The sequence below is a fragment of the Ovis aries genome, chromosome 4 (assembly GCF_016772045.2).
Source record: "Ovis aries strain OAR_USU_Benz2616 breed Rambouillet chromosome 4, ARS-UI_Ramb_v3.0, whole genome shotgun sequence".
Lineage (NCBI taxonomy): Eukaryota > Metazoa > Chordata > Mammalia > Artiodactyla > Bovidae > Ovis > Ovis aries.
In genome coordinates this window covers 41554094-41576015 of record NC_056057.1, presented here as the reverse complement: position 1 = coordinate 41576015, position 21922 = coordinate 41554094, and the positions used below count along the sequence as shown (strand labels likewise).

Sequence of the window (21922 nt, the reverse complement as noted above, 5' to 3'; positions counted from 1 at the left end):
TCTCTTTCAGAATTTTCCCCAGTTTATTGTGATCCACACAGTCAAAAGCTTTGGTATAGTCAAAAAAGCAGAAATAGATGTTTTTCTGGAACTCTCTTGCTTTTTCAATGATCCAGCGAATGCTGGCAATTTAGTGTAAAGAAACACAATAGATTTTTGTATCCAGCAACTTTACTAAATTATTTTATTAGTTCTAGCAGAAAACCCATGATACAAGGTTTAATAATGTACATTATATCGCAAGATTAATAATTTCAAGAATGTTTCAGTTCTTTATTAAGAGCATATGATTAAAATAACAATTTGTTGCATTAGGATGACAATGTGGAAACTATGCTTAAGTACACATTTTAGAAAAGACTAGTGGGAGAATATTAGAACAAATAAGTTAACTCATATTTCAGCAGAAACTTCTATAATGTAAAAAAATCTCAAATATTCAATGATAGTTTTTGAATAAAGTATGGAATTTTAATTGTGAAATAGTTTTTGTTTGTTAAATAAAAATGCTTGGTGGCTAAAGCCAATGTCTGAAAATTTTGCAGGGAAGGAGTACTCATTTTCAATTTCTTCGTGTCATAGAGAAGGCAGATTTGTGTATAGGACTATGGTAAGATTCACTGTGTGGTCCCTATATCACTTTCTTTCTTAGAAAGTGTAGTGCTTCAGTTCCCTTGAGCACTAAATTTGTTTAATAATAGATTGAAGATTGTTTTTCAAGTGTTTTGCTGTTCTTTAGTCCCTAAGTTGTATCTGATTCTTTTGTGACCCCCGAAAGACTGTAGCCTGCCAGGCTTCTCTGTCCGTGGGATTTCCTAAACAAGAATACTGGAATGAGTTTTCATTTCCTTCTCCAGGGGATCTTCCCGAACCAGGGATCAAATGCACATTTCTTGCATTGGCAGGTGTATTCTCTACCACCTGGGAAGCCGTCTGGGTGTTAGACATGCCAATTTTTAGAACTGCTTACCCAGAAAAATTAATTATTGCCTTAGTAATAGTTATGAAAATAGTTTTTAAATATTGCTGCTATCATAATTGTGAGTGAATATATAGTCAAAAATACCACAAGTGAGCACAAAAATCATTTTTTATCTGAGATTACTTAGAATTTGCTTCCCTCATACTTTGTGTCCAGGTGCAGACACATCTCAGGATAATGAAGTCCAGAAATTCTATGTAGAAATGAAAAGAGGCCATAGACCTCCTGATTAAATCTTAAAATAACATGGTGGAATATGGGTCTTTGAAAACAGATACTAAAATCTTCTGGGTAAAGAGTGGGGCTTTTCATCATACCTGATGCCTTTAATACAGAAGACTTTGAAATTATCTGGGCCACTTTTCCTTACTCCAGATTCAGATGTCTAACTGCCTATATGACAATTCCACTTGAATACCTTATAGGCATCATTTTCCCCACAAACCTGTGCCTTTCATAGTCTTCTCTTTCTCAGGAAATGACATGTAGATATTTCCAATGCTCAGTTCTGAAAAGCTGGCTTATTTCTGAGTCCTCTATTTCTATAACATCCCAACATGTAATATGTTCACAGATTCTGTGAGCCCTATCCAGAATCAGAAGACTTTTGACTACCTCCAGCTCTACCAAGCCACCCTTTCTCTCACGTTGACCATCAGTTAGTAGTCTAACTGTCTTGCACCTTCTATTTCCTCTCCTCACATTTTATTTCTATCCCAGGGCTTCGATCCCAGCCAAACCCACCAGATGAATTTTTTAAAACAAAATTCAAACAATACTACTCCTGTGCTCAAAAACCCTTCAGCAGTTTTCCACTTAACTCTAAATAAAAGTCCTTTGCTGATTTACTAAATCCTGTGTCATCTGGCATTTTGATCCCATTTCTTCCTACATTTCCCCCTGCTCATTCCAGAATAGATAGCCTCATTAGTCTTGGTGTTGTTTTTTGGACAATCTTGGCACGCTCCAGCTCTAAGGGTTCTGGTGCTTCTCTCTAAAATGCTATTCTCCCAAATAATGCCATAACACATTCACCCTCATCACACATTCATCCTCATCACACATCCTCACATTCAAGCTTTTGTTCAAATACACCTTGAGTAAACCTCCCCTGACCACCCATTTAATACTGCAGTCCCCCACTTCACAGCCCCTATCTCTCTACCCTGCCCTTCAAAAAGTCATAGGTCTTACCATTATTTGATATGCCTACGGTTTCCTTGTTAATTGTCTGTATTCCCCTTCTAAAACTTATTCTCCCTCCAGGGAGGGATTTTTGCCTTTTCGTAGCTTTTTTTTTTTTTTTTTAATGTTATGTGCCTAGCTCCAGAATCAGTTCAGTTCAGTCGCTCAGTCATGTCCAGCTCTTTGCCACTGCCTGGCAAATAGTTTCCCTATGATACAAATACTTTGAAGTAATGCATAAAAGGATCAGAATAATCTTGATATGCAGAAGTGCTGGGTTGTTTTAATCTGTCAACCTGTTACTTGAAAGATCACTGGCACTCAAGGCTAGGCGTATTTGCTGTCTCCTGATGACCCTATGTTTCATTGGTTTTCCCCTTGTCACTCGTCATGACCCATACTAAACTCTGAGTGAAAATAGCTGTGACTTTGACTGATCCTAAATTCTGCATATTCTTTGCTTTATAATTTCATTACTGGTGTTTCCTTCCAACTTGGTGAAAGTTGGTTCAGAGTTTCCTTCCTAAGTCTTCTCTTGGCTAAAACGCACTGTGCCTCAGACTACCTGAACCTCTTAATCTAACCAATAATCATACACTCACCATTGCAGGGGGTAAAGCATGGTTATCAAGGTTTCAAAAGTATTCAGGGTATCCATTCTGGAGCGAGCTCCTGTTGCCTGAACTGGGACAAGTGTTTGATTACAGAAGAATTAAATGGCACAAGGAAACCCTAGGAAAGTTAGGTTTAAGGATATCTGAAGCATATAAAACAAAAAAGATAAACACTGGGTAAATGTGAAAGTTAAATGCTGCTTGACATATTTTAAGGGCTGCAGGTAGAGGATTGTGTTGCAGAGGAACTTTAAAATGAAAAAGGAATTTTTCCAAGCTGCCGCTGCTGCTGCTAAGTCGCTTCAGTTGTGTCCGGCTCTGTGCGACCCCAGAGACAGTGGCCCACTAGGCTCCTCTGTCCCTGGGATTCTCCAGGCAAGAACACTGGAGTGGGGTGCCATTTCCTTCTCCAATGCATGAAAGTGAAAAGTGAAAGTGTAGCTGCTCAGTTGTGCCTGACTCTTAGCGACCCCATGGACTGCAGCCCACCAGGGTCCTCCAGCCATGGGATTTGCCAGGCAAGAGTACTGGGGTGGGGTGCCATTGCCTTCTCCTTTTCCAAACTACTGCACTCTAACATTTCTGTGAGAATCCCAAGTTAAAATTTATCCCCTCCCCTGACCCCCAGCCCTCTGTATCCTTTGGTAACCACACGTTTGTTTTTTATGAGTGGCCATTTTCTTTATTTGAAGACTACATACGGCGCTGAACACAGCTACTACTTGTAGTGTCATTTTTACAGGATACTGCAATAGAACTGATTCCAATAATGTGGAGCACTGCTTAACCGTCTGATGATACTGATTTTGATCTTCAGCTGAATATTCAGTACTCACCGCTTTCCGGTTGGATAGAACCTAGAGCAAGAATGGCCATCCCAGGCACAGTAGGGATCCCTTGCCAGGCAGCAGTCAGCGCAGGCTGACCCGTAGATGTGGCAGCGATGCAGAGACACTTGGGCAAGTCCTTCATTGGAGCTTACATACAGCTGTTGCTATCAGAAGAATGACGGTGATTTATTTCAGACATGGAAGTTAAAAGAGACCTTTCAGCAGGAACACATAGTATATGCCCACAGACCCTTGGATGCATTTTGAAACAAGAAGCAAAGTACAGAAGGGTATAATGCCAAAATAAATAGACTTTCCCTATGTTAATACGCCTATAACATTACCTGACTCGTTTAAAAAAAAAAAGCAACAACAAAAAACTCAGAGCATCATGTACTCTGAGTACCATGTAATGTGTTTTAGACGTTGAGATTCATTGTTCTCTCAGATTTGAGCTGATGTATTACAGATTTAAATTGTGATGTTTGTGTTTTTTCTTTGAATGCTTTCTCTTGGCAAAGCACAAGGGAGTGTTCAAGTTTGGCAACTCATCACCTTGTAAATTTGAAAAAGTCAAGTCTAAAATGCAGGACATTTTTAAGTTGAGAAAAAATAGTAAGCATTAGATAAAAATTTTAAAACAATTTTCACCTGCTTTTGAAAGTGAATTATTACTCATTAGAGCAATTTTAAAACAATTCAGAGGACTGTATTTATATTTAGACATGTTTTAAATGTTCTGTATGATCCACAAATCTTCAAGAGCCTAAGTTATAAATAAAGATTCCATCTTCCTTCATTTGTATGGTGTCAAGAGCTTATTATGATACTGCCCCAGTTCTCTTGGCTATGCATAAAGCGGTTCTCAGGAGTTGAAGGGATAAGTTTCCAACTCAGAGTCCTTATTTTACAAAGGACTAATGATGTGTAACTCAAGTTAACACAGAATTTCTAAGTTGGAACTTGAATATATGCACATGTACACAAACGTGTGTATACGTGTGTGTGTGTGTGTATATATGTATATATATATTTGCAAGTTATATATAGATTCACAATTAAATCAGTGAGGGCATCATTGGTCTAACAGATTCTGGAGGCATATCTCTGAGATTCAGATCCCAGCTTCCAAAATTTTGCTGGGTAACTTTTCTAAATCTCAGCTTCCTCTTTGGTAAGATTGGGACTATGCAGCACTTACTCCATAGATGTTTTGTAAGAACAATATAGGAACTAATTCCACATAAATTGCTTAAAATAGTTTCTGGGACCTAAGTGTTTAATGAATATTAAGTAATAGTAGTAGTTGTAATAGAGTAAACTACCGGTGAACAAGCTAGCAATTTATATATTTTCAATTCTAATTAATTATTTGAATCACATCTCAGTTTACTGTGCCTAATATAAAATACTTTGTTCAGATCAATAAATTTTTCAGAAAATAGGCTGAAATGTTTATTGACTACATTAACAAATAATACATCAGCTTCATTAACTTATTCCAAGGAAATGTATTTATGTGAGGAAAGGATACAGGCAATTTCATTCTATAAATAACCTTTTTATTAATCTATTTTCTCTCATGGAATGCAAGGATAAATTAGAAAATAGAAGAGTATAAAATGAACAATAAATTTTTTAGTTTGAGCATGAGAAAAGGTACTAAATTCATGGAATTTAAGTATATACAAAATACCATTGTCGATTTGCAGTTCTTTTACATTTAAAAAATAGTGCAATACGTAGTTGTTAAAATGAATTTCCCCCAAATCAGTTACCTTGCCTTGAATATAATTGATTTAACTAAAGATTGTAAATGATCTGTAATAGAAGAAGCTGAGACATATTTAATACTCGGATTTTCCTGTGTATGTGTGTGTTGTACATTGTAATTTAATGAGTGGACTGTGTATTACAAGTTTACCAGTTGAATTAGGAGCTGGAATCTATAATTGTTTATTGGGCTACTATGACACACAAATGGCTTTGTGTCCATTTTGAATTTTGCTCTGATACTTTCTCTTTCCATTAAACTACTTTCGACGAAAGGATTCCCTGCTGACTTCAAAGATTTTCTGACTTGAGATCAGCTCCCTAAGAAATTGGGGAAAATGACAAATGGCTTCTTGCTACTTGGGAAAATGTTTGTTATGCACCATGCAAACATTTTGACAGATGAGATCTTTAGCTTTCTTGTACCCTATTTATTTTTCTTCATAAAATGTCATCAAGTGAAAATAGTACAAGACTGATTGGAATACTTCTTTATCTATAACAGACCAAATATGGTGAAGAACACCAAAGTTATATCATTAGTTATGCTAACACATAAAAACTTTATTCCATATTCCAAGAAAAATAAGTCTTAGGTTCTTACAACAAGTGTTACCACCTTATTTTAAGTAATTTATGTAAGTTAATTCATTTGTGAGAAAAGCATTACCTTGCAGAGGCAGATGAAGGTCAGTGAAGTTAATTATTTATAATTTAGGGTCAGGTTGGTATTCAAATGCACATCAGTATCATTCTGAAGCGTATCCCATTTTTGACTAAACTGCTCTGCCCCTTAGAACTTTTGCTTAGCAGATAGTGCCTTTAGGGTCTGGAGAGGTGCATGTTTTGCAAATGTAGAGACTGGAATTGGGCTTTTTCTTTCCATGATCATTGTGTATCTGCATATGCAGGTGCAAATTAGACCAAACATTTCTGGTTAAAATCATAGTAAAACATTTATTCCCCAAACCTTGAAGCCTGATATGGCTTAGATTTGAGACATCCAGATTATTTAAGTGACAGATAAACCTTATAAAATAGTACTTTCTTAGAAATAAGCATAAAAGAACGCACTGCATATTTCAAACATTTGACAGTAGCAGGAACTCAAAAGAGGAAAAGAGGATTGATTACGCATTTCAAGTCCCTGAGAATGCTTGTGATGTTATAGTAGCCCAAATATTATGCTAAATTCTTCCTTCAGAAAGATTATTTTTATTTTGGTTGGCTTCACACACTGTAATATTTAAGAATAGAGGATACAAAAAGATTGGAATATCTTGCTGCATACACACACACACACACACATACATATTCTACTCTAATTAATTTCTGTACCAAAATAAACCTATTTTGTCTTCCACTAAAGCTAGTAAATTCCATATCAAAATTAAATGTGTGGTATATTATGAACAGTATTAACTATTTTGCTAACACCAAATTGAATTTTCAAAGTTATAAAATACATTCTTCTACAACAGTAAAATTTTTACATACAAAGAAAATAAATATGGTCTTGTTTTTACCTTTTTGGATGAAATCTTCATTGTTGTTATAGGAGCATGATTCTAAAAAATAAAAAAAAATTGTTAGTTGCTCAAATAATCCTTAAAAAGGATTTTACATGAAAATACTTTTTATGCTAAAATTCAAGAAGTCATCATTTCTCTCTATATGCACATGTATTTTCAAAGTTTAGCAATAATTATCTATAAACTTCATTTCTTCTGTTCAAAATAAGGACAGATTTGTTATACAAATATATGCCTAAACTAAAAAATTAAGTAGAAATTATAACACATCTATCAATATAGTCATTAGAAATAAATTAAAATTAGCAAAACTTAAGATAATTGAAAAAAACTGTATGTGAAATATTGAATGCAATGAATAATTCAGGATTGGATCTGGGTGCTTGGGTGGGGGGCAGTGGAATGGTACCTCATTTTATTCCTCCACAACAAAAGCATTCTGCATAAGACACTTGTTCACCTGTCAAATGCTGCTATGAAAAGAAGTATTTGCCTGAACTAGACATGTATGGGTGTGAGAGTTGGACTATAAAGCAAGCTGAGCGCTGAAGAATTGATGCTTTTGAACTCTGGTGTTGGAGAAGACTCTTGAGAGTCCCTTGGACTGCAAGGAGATCCAACCAGTCCATCCTAAAGGAGATCAGTCCTGGGTGTTAATTGGAAGGACTGATGTTGACGCTGAAACTCCAATATTTGACCCCCTGATGCGAAGAGCTGATTCAATTGAAAAGATCCTGATGCTGGGAAAGATTGAGGGCAGGAGGAGAAGAGGACGACAGAGGATGAGATGGCTGGATGGCATCACTGACTCAAATGACATGAGTTTGGGTAAACTCCAGGAATTGGTGATGGACAGGGAGGCCTATCGTGCTGCAGTCCATGGCGTTGCAAAGAGTTGGTCACAACTGAGTGACTGAACTGTACACTTATTAATCCTCTTAGTTGAAAACAGAAGAATATTGTTAGATAAGGTTTTCTTTTGATAAGTGTGAATTAGTAAAAGAACCTAACAGTTATCTGAAATAGTTCTCCTTTTTTAAAATTCCTCTGTTCTTAACTTTACTTGTTACATATCATTAGTTCCTTTTAAAGATTAAGGATTAGATTTGTGATTATGTGATAAAGTTTTGTGAAGCATGATCTGAGTAACTCAAGTGTGCACATGCTGCCAAAATCAACTCTGCCCATAATTATTTCACTTCCTGGAGTTACGTGTTCATGAAAACATTTAAAAGAGAATATAGTGATATCTCTAAATACTCAATTGCAACAAATCATGACATTCATTTAGAAATGCACACACATACAGGGCAAGATTTACAATTTGTGTCCACCTAGGGAAATATTAATAGCTGTACTTCGAATTCAAGTTAAGTTTAGGGAAGTTGGATATATTTTCAGAAAAAGTTCTGAAATGAGAATTAAAGAAGATATGATGGTTCTGTGCTCTTTAAAAATAAAGTGCCTGGTTTTTAAAAGTTACATTGAGTTTTCTGCAGTATATCAGTGTGACACTTAGCTAAGGATTTTTTTTTCCAATTTAAATGTATTATTTCCTCAAGTACCCATCACCGTGTATCATACACACCCAATTATTTTTACCTCACCTCAAAAAATGTGACACAAACACCATGCTGAAGACAGTAACTTTATTTGGTAACTGTGTCTCTCAGTTTAGCCATATCAATCACTGCCACACACATCCGGAAGAAAGCTCAAGCATCCTTAGTCTCTCTTGGGTTGATTTCCCCTCACATGCATTTGGACTGACTCTAATTTTCCACTGAGAGTTTATTCTTTATGATGATAACACCAGCATAACTCATATAACAGATCATAAGTAGTTAGCACATGATCAGAATACCTCACATTTTTAAGACCTTTCCATAGAGTATATGTTTGGGTTTGTGTCAAACTCAATTAACATTTTCTGATTATCAAAAAAAGATATTTCAGAATTAAAAATGAAGTGCTGAAATATAATCTTTGTGCTATCTTCAAGAAAACTACTGAATAAGACACTTCATACTATTTTGGCCACTCATGTTGCCCCTATTGAACTGAATGAGAAATATATTGTTTGGTAAAATGTGATTTTGGTTAATCCAGTGACATTTCTTTACAAAGCAAGGCATAGAAATGGCACTTGAATGCACATGGTTAATATTTTATGAGCACAATATTAATCCACTAATCACAAGGAACCTGATGCCAAAGTTAGTCTAACATTAAAAACTGTAACTTTAATAACATAATGGGAAATTGCCAGAATTACTCAGATTCTGTATTGGCTTTTTAAAAAATATTTCTTCATATTTAAAATGTATTAGCATGATCTAACATCATTGTATCCTAGTTACTTATGTGCTTAAAATCCAGTATCTTTGGTGACTGCGGGAACATATATTAATACATTCTGAGTTCAGTCAACTGAGCAAGGCAACTTTCTGGATTAGCAATAGTTTGCAGTGAGGGGTTTTGAAGTGCTATTTTCACTCCAGTACAAGCTCACTCCGGTCTTTTGGTGTCCATGACCATTGTTTCTTAGTTACTTTAGTCAGAAATATAAGTTTGCAGTGAATTGACTCCATACCAAAGTTTCTTCAAAATCTGGCTATGCTTTACTCATTTTTCCAAATGCAGGTAAGAGGGATCATTTGAACTATCAATTTAATGACCTGTACCCTAAGGAGAGAAGGGTTTTCAGGACACCATGTACCTGTTTCCCAGGCTCACGCATGTGAGCCTCTGTGCTAAGTTGCTTTAGCCATGTCTGACTCTTTGTGACCTTATGTAGCCCACCAGGCTCCTATGGGATTCTCCAGGCAAGAATACTGGAATGGGTTGCCGTAACCTCCTCAGGGGATCTTCTCGACCCATGTCTCCTGCACTGGCAAAGGGTTCTTTACCACTAGCATCACCTGGCCTGAATTTTCCTCTATGCCTTTTTTGTTGTGTTTTCATTTCCTTTTATCCCAAATTCAAGGACAAAGAAAATAAACAATGCAATTTCAAGACAGAAAATGAAGTTCTAAGTTTAAAAAGACAACAATGTTTGTTTTATTTAACTGGAGTGACATTTGAATTGAAAGCAATAAAACAAGAGAGAACAAAGCAGTTTTTCTTGAAGTTCCTGGCAAAAAAATATGAGAAAGTTTTTCTAACAATCAATAATGTGGAATTATTTGGGTCTCAGTGGCTTGTGAAGCAAATGATAAAAGCCCTTTCAGGGCAGATAGTCTAGACCCTGACCATAAGAACTCGTTTAAAAAAAATAATGATGACATCAAAATTCTTCAAGTTGTGATGATAGCTAAAATACTAATTTTTTAAAGATAACTTGAAATGTAAAAAGTGACTTCAGAAAAATATTTGTTCTATTCTCATTTTATCTGGTATTTCCTACTCTCAAAAATTTATAACATTCATTTATTTGATCTTTTATCAATTTTTTTTCCTCCCAAGTGGTCATAAGATTACAGAATTCCATTTATCATGCATGCACTGAGGTTAACAGAATAGATGTTCAAACCTTAAAGACTTCCAGCTCCTCCAGAATGAGCTCACTGCGAGCAGAGCTGTTAGTAGGAAGAACAACCACCTTCTGCACAGTACCCCGATCTAAGAGAAAGAAACAATGAGATGTAGGAAACAAAGACATTCAGACATAAGACTACTGGCTTAACAATTTACAATATTATTTATATAATTACTTAGTCATCAAAAATGAGACTGTATACATTGAGCTATTACAATTTGCAATATTCTTATTTCACTGTAAGTCTTATATGTTTAAATTGAGATTAATTCAAAAGGAATTAATAGGAACATTTTATTACATTTTGCACATATGCAGTAAAGCCATTTAACTATGAGAGAAGAAAAGAATGTCCAAATGTTGTATGAAGTCAAAAGTTCTGTTTCTGAACCAAGTATGTGAAATAGTCTTAACTTTAAGTTTAGCCCTTAAGAATATTACTCCTCCTAACCAACATTACAAAGTGACAGTTTCATATTTCTGTTAACATTGACATATAATGATTTGATTATGAGAAAAAATTATCTAAAAATATTATTATAGAAAAAATTATTATGAATGAATTTTTATAATCATTGTCTTGTAAATCACTAGTACTAGAAATTGGCATTCAATCTGTAGCTGCAGAGAGTTTAGACATAGTAAAATGTTTCACTCACAATTCAAAATAATTTTAAAAGCAGAAACCTAGCTGTGGCTTTATTTCAGATGTGGGCACCAAAAGCTATGACAAACCTAGACAGCATATTAAAAAGCAGAGACATTACTTTGCCGAAAAAGGTCTGTCTAGTCAAAGCTATGGTTTTTCCAGTAGTCATGTATGGATGTCAGAGTTGGACCATTAAGAAAGCTGAGTACCAAAGAATTGATGCTTTTCAACTGCGGTGTTAGAGAAGACTCTTGAGAGTGCCTTGGACTTCAAGGAGATGCATCCAGTCAATCCCAAAGGAAATAAGTCCTGAATATTCATTGGAAGGACTGATGCTAAAAGTGAAGCTCCAAAACTGTGGCCACCTGAACTGAAGAACTGACTCATCGGAAAAGACCCTGATGCTGGGGAAAGATTGAAGGCGGGAGGAGAAGAGAACAACAGAGGATGAGATGGTTGGATGGCATCACCGACTTGATGGACATGAACTTTAGCAAGCTCTGGGAGTTGGTGATGGATAGGGAAGTGTGGCGTGCTGGAGTCCGTGGGGTCACAAAGAGTTGGACACAACTGAGTGAGTGAACTGATTCATGGAACAATTCTATGATTTTCATGATTATCATTTTCAGTTGGGCATGTTTCTTTAGAATATTTAAACTATAGTGAAAGTTTCAAGTTAGATGCGTCAAGTAAACTTAAGCAAATAAAAAGGTACTTATATTTGGGTCTTCCCTGGCGGTCTACTGCTTGCAGCTATAGACAACACAGGTTTGATCCCTGGTCCAGGAAGATCCCACTTGCCATGGAGCAACTAAGCCCTCAGGCCACAATACTGAGGCAACTACTGACAGCTGCCCACCCTAGAGGTCATGCTCTGCAACAAGAGAAGTCATTGCAACGTGAAGCCTGAGCACTGCAACAGAAGATAACCCCACTTGCCACTACTTGAGAAAGTGCCAGTGCATCAATTAAGACCCCGGGCAGCCAAAAATAAATACGTTATTACATCTTTAAAAAGTACTTGTATTTCTCAATTAGATACTGCCAAAACGAAGATGTCTAAGTAAATGTAATATATACAGAAATGTTACTTATGTCAAAAAATTTAGTTAAGAAAATTTCATCTGTAACATAAGCATTTTCTAAACATATAATTGTTATTCTACCAATCACTTAAATTTTAGGTTTAAAGAAAACTAGTTGCAACTTGGTCATGTGAGGTTAAAGTAAATTTGTGAGTGCTTTGAGAAAGTAAAAATATATTTCCTCACCAAAATATGTTCCTGTTAAAATAACTAATGAGTTGCTTTGTGAATATCAAGTCATCACTCTCTTACAGTACGAGCATGTAACTGTGAATTTATAATTTTGACAGGTGCATTATCATCAACAGACACTAAAGCATCTTTTAATTCTGTTGAGAAATGTCACTAAGAAGAGATACTTGAACCGAATCGTACAGGAATTAACAACTAGGAGTCTATTAGAGATGAATTTCCGTTCTGGCTTAGCTGGTAAAGAATCCACCTGGAATGCGGGAGGCCTGGGTTCGATCCTTGGGTTGGGAAGATCGCCTGGAGAAGGGAAAGGCTACCCACTCCTGTATTCTTGCCTGGAGAATTCCATGGACTGTATAGTCCATGGGGTCGCAGAGTCAGATATGACTGAGTGACTTTCACTTAAAAGAAAAAACTTGAAACCAATACTACAAGTCCCAAACCTCACATCTCAAGCTGTGCGATTACATAGCTAAGCATTACTCTGACATAAAAATTCCATTTATTATTTATAATTTCTATTTTATGAATCTAACTGTACAATAAAATAATTCTTAATAAAAAGTAAACTCTAAGATTTTACCAACTAAAAAAATTAAAACCTATAAATAATAATGGTGATGTTTATACAGAAAAATAAGACCTAAGAGATTTTGTCCAAACAATCCTTGGACCTTTACAAGTATACAAAGTTTAAGCACCTAACTGTTAAAGTTTCAAACTACAGTCTGTAATACAAAATTCACTTCTTAAGCCATACTTAAAAATACATAAAAATCCTCAAGATCTGTAGGCTCTAGGCATAATTAAGAAACCTAGAATTTACTCTGTTTCATCGATTAACTTCTTTAGAATTAGTTCTGTACCCATTTGTGCTAGTTTCTTGGAAGATAATTAATGCAGGTATAAACTGGCAGTGGAAAAACATTTAGGCATATAGTTCAGAGACACACCACAACTGAAAACAGCTGAAGGCGCTTGGAGGTGCCCCCTAGTTTCTGTTAAGAATTCAGCACAGAGAACAGTGTACACTTCTATGGGAACAGTATATACCAAAAACCCTAAAATTAAAGCCTTGAAATTAAACACCCTGGGAAGGATCTGTGTGATATTCTGTCTGTGTATGTGGTGTCTGTGTGTGTGGCTAGGTGAAAGTTTAGGGTGTAAAACTATCTTTGTTTTAGGTCATGTTATCATAAAGATCATCAGTTCAGTTCAGGTCAGTTCAGTCGCTCAGTCGTGTCCGACTCTTTGTGACTCCATGAATCACAGCACACTAGGCCTCCCTGTCCATCACCAACTCCCAGAGTTCACTCAAACTCACATCCATCGAGTCGGTGATGCCATCCAGCCATCTCATCCTCTGTCGTCTCCTTCTCCTCCTGCCCACAATCCCTTCCAGCATCAGAGTCTTTTCCAATGAGTCAACTCTTCGCATGAGGTGGCCAAAGTACTGGAGTTTCAGCTTTAGCATCATTCCTTCCACAGGAATTCTTTCCAAAGGAACACCCAGGACTGATCTTCTTTAGAATGGACTGGTTGGATCTCCTTGCAGTCCAAGGGACTCTCAAGAGTCTTCTCCAATGCCACAGTTCAAAAGCATCAGTTCTTCGGTGCTCAGCTTCCTTCACAGTCCAACTCTCACATCCATGCATGACCATCGGAAAAACCATAGCCTTGACTAGATGGACCTTTGTTGGCAAAGTAATGTCTCTGCTTTTGAATATGCTATCTAGATTGGTCATAACTTTCCTTCTAAGGAGTAAGCGTCTTTTAATTTCATGGCTGCAATCACCATCTGCAGTGATTTTGGAGCCTAAAAAAATAAAGTCTGACACTGTTTCTACTGTTTCCCCATCTATTTCCCATGAAGTGATGGGACCAGGTGCCATGATCTTCATTTTCTGAATGTTGAGCTTTAAGCCAACTTTTTCACTCTCCTCTTTCACTTTCATCAAGAGGCTTTTTAGTTCTTCTTCACTTTCTGCCATAAGGGTGGTGTCATCTGCATATCTGAGGTTACTGATATTTCTCCCGGCAATCTTGATTCCACCTTGTGCTTCTTCCAGCCCAGCCTGTCTCATGATGTACTCTGCATGTAAGTTAAATAAGCAGGGTGACAGTATACAGCCTTGACGTACTCCTTTTCCTGTTTGGAAGCAGTCTGTTGTTCCATGTCCAGTTCTTACTGTTGCTTCCTGACCTGCATATAGGTTTCTCAAGAGGCAGGTCAGGTGTTCTGGTATTCCTATCTCTTTCAGAATTTTCCACAGTTTATTGTGATCCACACAGTCAAAGGCTTTGGCATAGTCAATAAAGCAGAAATAGATGTTTTTCTGGAACTCTCTTGCTTTTTCGATGATCCAGTGCATGTTGGCAATTTGATCTCTGGTTCCTCTGCCTTTCTAAAACCATACTTCTTATTTTTTTTTTTTTTAAGTCACAACAGTTTTATGGTTTCCGGCTGAAGCTTGCAAGGACCAGTGTCATCCTCAGTTCAGTTCAGTTCAGTTGCTCAGTCGTGTGCGACTCTTTGCGACCCCAGGGATCGCAGCTCTCCAGGCCTCCTGTCCGACACATGGCAGCAATGAACACTTCTGGAGTGGAAACTGTGCCGAAGCTATGAGTGGAAACTGAGCACAATCTCAAGTCAAGCTGCGTGAAAGGCAATCTTGATTAAAGCCAAAACTATCAGCTTTGAAAATAATTCTATTAAGTACTCTCAAATGAGAGAACTGACTACTGTGTTCACCTAATGTTTTAACTAACTGTGTATGTGTTAGTTGCTCAGTCGTGTCCGACTCATTTTGACCCCTTGGACTGTGACCTGCCAGGCTCCTCTGAGCATGGAATTCTCCAGGCAAGAATACTGGAGTGGGTAGCCATCCCCTTCTCCAGGGTATGAGAACATTATTTTACAGAAACAATCATTTCTTCTGAAAAATTCCTGTAACAAACATATTTTATTCCAGCCATTTACAAAATATAGCACAATGAACAGCTATAAAACTGGGCTAATAAGAAGCAAAAACTTACTTTTGACTCATTCGTGATGAAAGTTAGAACATTACTTTTATTTATTGTTTGCTTTCCTATTTTAGTTCTTTTTTGTTTTACTGTTAATGTGAGTAGATTTCCCTTGAGAGATTATTAAAAGATAAAAATACATTTTCTACCTAGTAAAACATCAACTTATCTGAAATTCTTACAAAAAATCAGTTAAATATTAAATATCAGTAATTTAAATATCAGTTTCTACTGCAAAATTAAGTTTAAAAAAATCATAGAAATGCAAGATCCCTATAGAGAAACAAATATTTAATGGATGCCTACTGTGTGCTTGGATCTGTGATAAAAATACATTGTTCCAAGAAAATAAATATGCATTTTAATTCCTGTACTATTTCATATTTATACTTGAATTGACACTTTATGAGGTAGCATACCTCCAGAGTTTATTATACTGGTCCCTTTTTCATCAGTGTGTCACAAATGAACACATTTGTTCTCATTCTACATAATAAAGCTTTCATATACATAAATTAGAATAGTCATTCAAATTTGTGGATTCAAATATGAATGGAATAGTTTTAAATCCTGTGAGAATCATCACTATTAACAATTCAGATTTTATGAGACTTTGAACTTTTATAATAGGGTTACTATTTTAAGTAAAGTGAAAGTGAAGTCGCTCAGTCGTGTCCGACTCTGCAACCCCATGGACTGCAGCCTCTCAGGCTCCTCTGTCCATGGGGTTTTCCAGGGAAGAATACTAGAATGGGTTGCCATTTCCTTCTCCAGGGGATCTTCCCATCTCAGGGATTGAACCTGGGTCTCCCGTATCGCAGGCGGACGCTTTACCCTGTAAGGCACCAGGGAAGCCCTATTTTAAGTAAGGTAATACATAAACACAAAAAGAGAGCTGTTTGGCTTTTTCCCAAACACTTAAAAGTGAAAGTGAAAGTGAAAGTGTTAGTCGCTCAGTCCTCTCTATTTGCGACCCCATGAACTGTAGCCTGCCAGGCTCTTCTGTTCATGGGACTTCCCAGGCAAGAATACTGGAGTGGGTTGCCATTCCCTTCTCTAGGGGGTCTTCCTGACCCAGGGATAGAACCCAGGTCTCCTGAATTGGAGGCAGATTCTTTACCTTCTCAGCCACCAGGGAAGCCAGTTACAAATGAAGAACTCTAAAGTTTATGATAAGTCCAGCTCTGACAATTAGTCTAATTTTCTAAAAAAGAAAGTTTTTATAAAACTGGACAATAACACTTTAAATTGAAGAATATCTAATTATCCAATGAAACCTTGCCTACAATATCTTACCACTACAATTTTATCATCCAAGATCAGTTTTCACATGTAGCAAAAGGTTGGAAAATTTCTTCATTAGTTGAGTGTAAATAGCTCTACCGCCTATCTGTTTTATTCACTGGCCTTTTTTCTGCAGGCTGATTGGTGGCTCAGATGGTAAAGAATCTGCTTGCCTTTCTTCTACAGCTGCCAAGAATACACAGTACTCAATCTCTTTCTCAGATCTCTCTGAGTATATCTTTATACCCTCCATACTCTGTTCTCTGGTCTAAGCATGAGCACTAGGTTCAAGTAGGTCTTTTTCAAATTCAAAAATCAGATCTTCTTACCTGCCATTCTCTGAACACCCTGCAGTTTGGGATTATCCTATTTAAACTGTGATGCTTAGAATTATACATGACTATTCGGTTGTTTCACCACTCCGCAGACCTTGCTGAGATGGGACTATTTAAAAGACAAAGCAGTGGTTTTCCTAGTTGACCAACAAACTTAGGTGACTGGTCAGGATCTCTAGTACTTGTAATCTCAGAAACAGAGATCTCAACTCCAGTGTGTACACACTGACAAGGCTCCACTCTAGATGTGTTTGTATTTCTGGTCCTCTTACAAACTATCTGACTCCTATAGTCTCCAGTTCAGATTTTCAAGAGACAGACTTAATTTGGTTCAATGCAGTCATTATGAAGGCACACTGTAAACCGTTGCTTGGTGGACATATCAGCTGTCAAGTGCTAATTTGTCATTTCAATCAGTTGTGGAACCAAGCCAATATACATGAAATTCCCCATGGCCACTCTCTAAGCTGGCCCAGGTTAATTGGATAATTTCTCTCAAAATGTATGGTAGACAGTTCTCGTTTCTTTTCCAAACTTATTCACAAAACCCCAGTTCCATATACAGAAAATACTTTTGAGGTATCTATCCTTGGGCTAAATCATTCATTACTAAGTAAATAAATGGATTTAGGTTGTCTTCCACCAATTTCTACATATAGGTTTAAGAAAAAAATTACTAATGTCTCAAGAGCTCAAAGTCTAAAATTTGCTTTTTTAAAAAAACGATTCTTTAATAGTGGGTACCCATTAAATGTTACTCATTTAGAAAATATGCATTCCAGAATGTCTATAACATTCCTAATTACTTATGTCTACGTAAAGTCATCTCTGAATCTATTAGCTTGAAGATGATAATACAGTTAACAAACGTCTTCCTTCTGGAGGTAGTGAGTCATTCCTTGAACATATATAACATAAATTTCTTTTATTGTTCTGAAGGATTGGGATATACAAAACCTTATATTTCCTCAGGAAAAGCATCATGCCTGCAATATAATTACAGTGAAGCAGAGTATCTTTCTTTTCTCCTTACGCCTCAGTTTGCTTGTGTGTAAATATAAATTACAATGATAAATTTTGTAATGAGTCTCTGTTACCATGGTCTATCCAGAATCACTTTCCCTTTCTTGGAAATAGCACCCTGAGACAACTTTTGGAAAAAACACCTCTCTCATTCTCCATCTACACAGTTAAGGAGTGGAGAATCTCTCAGCCCCAGGGAGATGCCATGACTTAGGTCTGCACAATTAGAACATGTCTTTGCCCCTGTGATTCACGCAGGAGTGGGCATAGTAACAAGTCAAGGCTTAGCCCTCCTTGGGAATTAGATAGGTGGGAGCCTCTTTCTATCTGAGATCAGGATTATTAAAGGCTTGTAAATCTGGAGGTCATTCCTGCCACCACAAGCACAGACTCCATCGGAGAGCAAACAATAAAGAGGAAGGCAGAGCTGAAAGATGGTGAGATAATTTCCTGAAAACACCACTTGGCAACACAAACTCAGCTATATCTGACGCTGCCTCCTACATTTCCCAGTGGAGTACACAAAAATTTACTATTTTTAACTAGTTTAAGTAAAGTGTAAACAAAGTCACTCTCTGTTGAAAAAGTTCTAATAAATCTAAACGAATAATACATGGAAACTGCTTAGTATGATGTCTAGTACATAGTATACTGTCAATAAGTGCAAGATATTTGTAGCTCGACCACTAACTCAACTTTTTACATGATTGGAGTCACAACTTTTTCTGAAGACCAACTGTCTTATCTATGAGATATACATAATAGGCATGCCTTGAAAACAATAAAGCACTGTGACATGAATCAAGCAGGACACATAGGAGAGCTGCATAATATAAACTTATATATAAAGATACCACAGTAGATCCATCAACCCATATTAGTGCTCTTAATTTTCTTTTATTTCATTGAATCTTTTAAGAAAATTTCCCAGACAAATTTCTTTGCTGTATTATAAACTTATTTCCTGTATTATATATTGCATACCATCTAGGGTTTCTTTTTTTTTTTCTTTGTAGTGCAAGAGATGATAGCAATATTATCTTTAAAATTTACCACAGTCTCCAGATAAAAGAACAGCTTGTATTTACAGCATAGTTTAAAAAAACTCATTACCAGGAGGTTATCTGAACAGTCCTATGTGTATCTTTCTACCGAGTCTCATCTAAACTAGTTGTTAGAGGTTTCCCTAGAAATTGTTCTGCTGAACTGTGTGCTTGCCACTGGGCTTCTGGTTGCCTGGAGATTTAGAAGAACTCTGCCTCCTTAATGAGATTTAGTCAGTTTCATAAACCTGGTTGTTATTCTATAAAAATATTCCAATCAGGGTTGGTTTCATGGGTGTTAGACTTGTTCAGTCACACATATTTCTGTGGTCAGAAGGATTCATACTTACTTTAATGCTCTGTTGTCACCTCTTTGAAATTCTTAATAATTTTAAATAAGGAGCCCTGAATTTTCATGTTGTACCAGACCCTGAAAATTACATAGCCAATCTGATTCTAGGTGTTCATAATTTCTAGCAGATTGTACCAGGTAAGGAGGGACCTCGTTCAATTTAGTAAAGACAAACATATAAATTCCAAAGTCCAATACTTAATTCTTTTCTCCTTTTTCTCAATCTTTACCACAGTGTCCCTAAATGTCAAGTAGCCCTCTGCATGACTTCAGAGGTAAATTACTGCTGGGAAATCAGTTCTCATGTCCTTGCTCAGTCCTGTCCGACTCCTTGTGACCTCATGGACTGTAGCCTACGAGGCGCCTCCGTCCATGGGATTTTCCAGGCAAGAGTACTGGAATGGGTTGCCATTTCCTTCTCCAATTCTAGTATTTATTAATTAAAATTATTGTCAAAGATAAAAATTGTTATATTTTATAAATACTTATTTTATTTACTTATAGTTTTCTACATCAATTTGTATACTGAATTTAAGAAATACATTTTCAAGCTCCCCCAGAAAAAGAACTGCAAAAGCTCGGTTTAGTAAATGAACCCTCTATAGATAATATGATGATGAGAAATCTTGCATTGTTAACCTCTAAATTAGATCTCAACAACTGGCTGCTTTAGTTTGTACTAGTTACAGTATAAACTCATAAAAGATTTCCTTTTCCATTCAGGTTATCAAACTGCTGTTACATGCTTTTAATAGTATTTTTAAAATAGTATTTTTAGTATTTATAGTATTAATAGTATTTTTTAAACTTGAGAATAAAGTTTAACCATAAGTTTATAAAATTTCTATTAGGAGTTTAGTGAATACACCTTTAAGATGTGGTGACTCTATTCATGTATGCCCCTAATTTACTACATATATATGTATATTCCTAAACTAGGTCATCCAGCACATTTTCTCACATTTAGCAGAGCCTTTCTCACTCTTATAGGTAATTTAAATGCCGTGATGGTGACACATGTAGCTTCAGCTCTCGGGTAGTTAGGGCCCTACTTAATCATCAAAGGCATCTCAAATATCTTTATTTGATGGGAAGTCCTTGGAGTTGACTGTATCAACAAATGTTCTCTATTCTGCGTCTCCCAGAGTGTGATAATGTTAAAAAGTTTGCAGAGTTAAGTAAACTTGGATTTTAATTGTGTGCAGCGTGCTCAGTGGTGTTGAACTCTGCGACCCCATAGACTGTAGCCCACGGGGTTCCACTGTCCATGGAATTTTCCAGGTAAGAATACTGGAGTGGGTTGCCATTTCCTACTCCAGGGGATCTTCCTGACTCAGGGATGGAACCGGTGTCTCTTGTGTCTCCTGCACTGATAGGCAGATTCTTTACCACTGCACCATGTATTAGTACTAGATTAATCTAAGTTAAATAGGTTTCTTTGCTCTTTACTCCAGAACCTTTCAGAATTGTTCGAATACTTTTCTGCATTGTGAAGAAAATGTAGTATTCAGTGACTTTCAAGTTTATTTGTTGATACCATAACTTCATTTGACTCCCAAGCACCTACCACTCATGCTCTTTTAGAAATCAGGTCCTATTTTACAAATAGTTTCTCAAAGTGTGGTTGGTATTCAGTCCACCTCACTCAAAAAATTAGATAGTTTCAAAAAATTTTAGATGTTTATTTCCATGTCAGATCACAGATTTATCATTTTTAGAAGTGCTAATTTTAAATAAGCTTTAAAAAATAAATATATATCTATTCAAACATTTGAAAATCACAGAAGATGAACAATGTAATTCTTTCTAATATATTTCATTTTTTGGTAGCTGTCTGTAATTCCCAAAAATGCTGCTAAATTAATTTTCAAATATCTCTTGACTTTTTTCTGCCTAATTTCAGCTAAAATAACATCTTTTCTATGAATATGTAAAACTAATGACTTATTTGGAATATACTTAAGTATTCTGGGAGAGTCCCCAGGCAAAATTATAACAAAAACTTTCAGATATTTTGGAAATCAAAGTGTATATATATATATATATATATATATATATATATATAGTATATAAAAGTATACACATGTGAAAAAGTACATATATCTATATACATGATATTAAAAAATTACTTAATCTCTAAACATTACAATAATATTAAACCTAGAGCTGGTATGGATATAAACATGCATTTTCATATACTTTTGGTAGAAATGCATTTTGAAAAATCTTTCTGGAGGGCAATATGTTGGTTGGTCATGATGCTATGACTAGAATATCCTTCTTGCAAGAAATAACTATAAAACTGGATGAATTATAGAGCTAATACTTTCTAGGTAATGAACAACTGACAGCAAAAGACTAAAAGAAGAAAAAAGTTCACAAGGTAGTCTTCATGATTATTCCACCTTCAACCTGGGAACAATTTTTCAACAGAGGCGCAGAGAGCAGGTGTCTAAGTAGAGCAGAGCCATCCCACTG

General features: G+C 36.2%; 1 protein-coding gene across 1 annotated transcript in view; it reads right to left on the bottom strand.

The window, feature by feature from the left end:
• SEMA3C (semaphorin 3C) overlaps positions 1-21922 on the bottom strand; it is a 205335-nt gene that overhangs the window by 14390 nt on the left and 169023 nt on the right. The window contains exons 13-15 of the mRNA XM_004007807.5: positions 10449-10537; positions 6911-6952; positions 3618-3775 (exon numbers count right to left, since the gene is read on the bottom strand). Of these exons, the coding sequence (XP_004007856.2) occupies positions 3618-3775; positions 6911-6952; positions 10449-10537 (289 nt within the window). The remainder of the gene's footprint in view (positions 1-3617; positions 3776-6910; positions 6953-10448; positions 10538-21922) is intronic.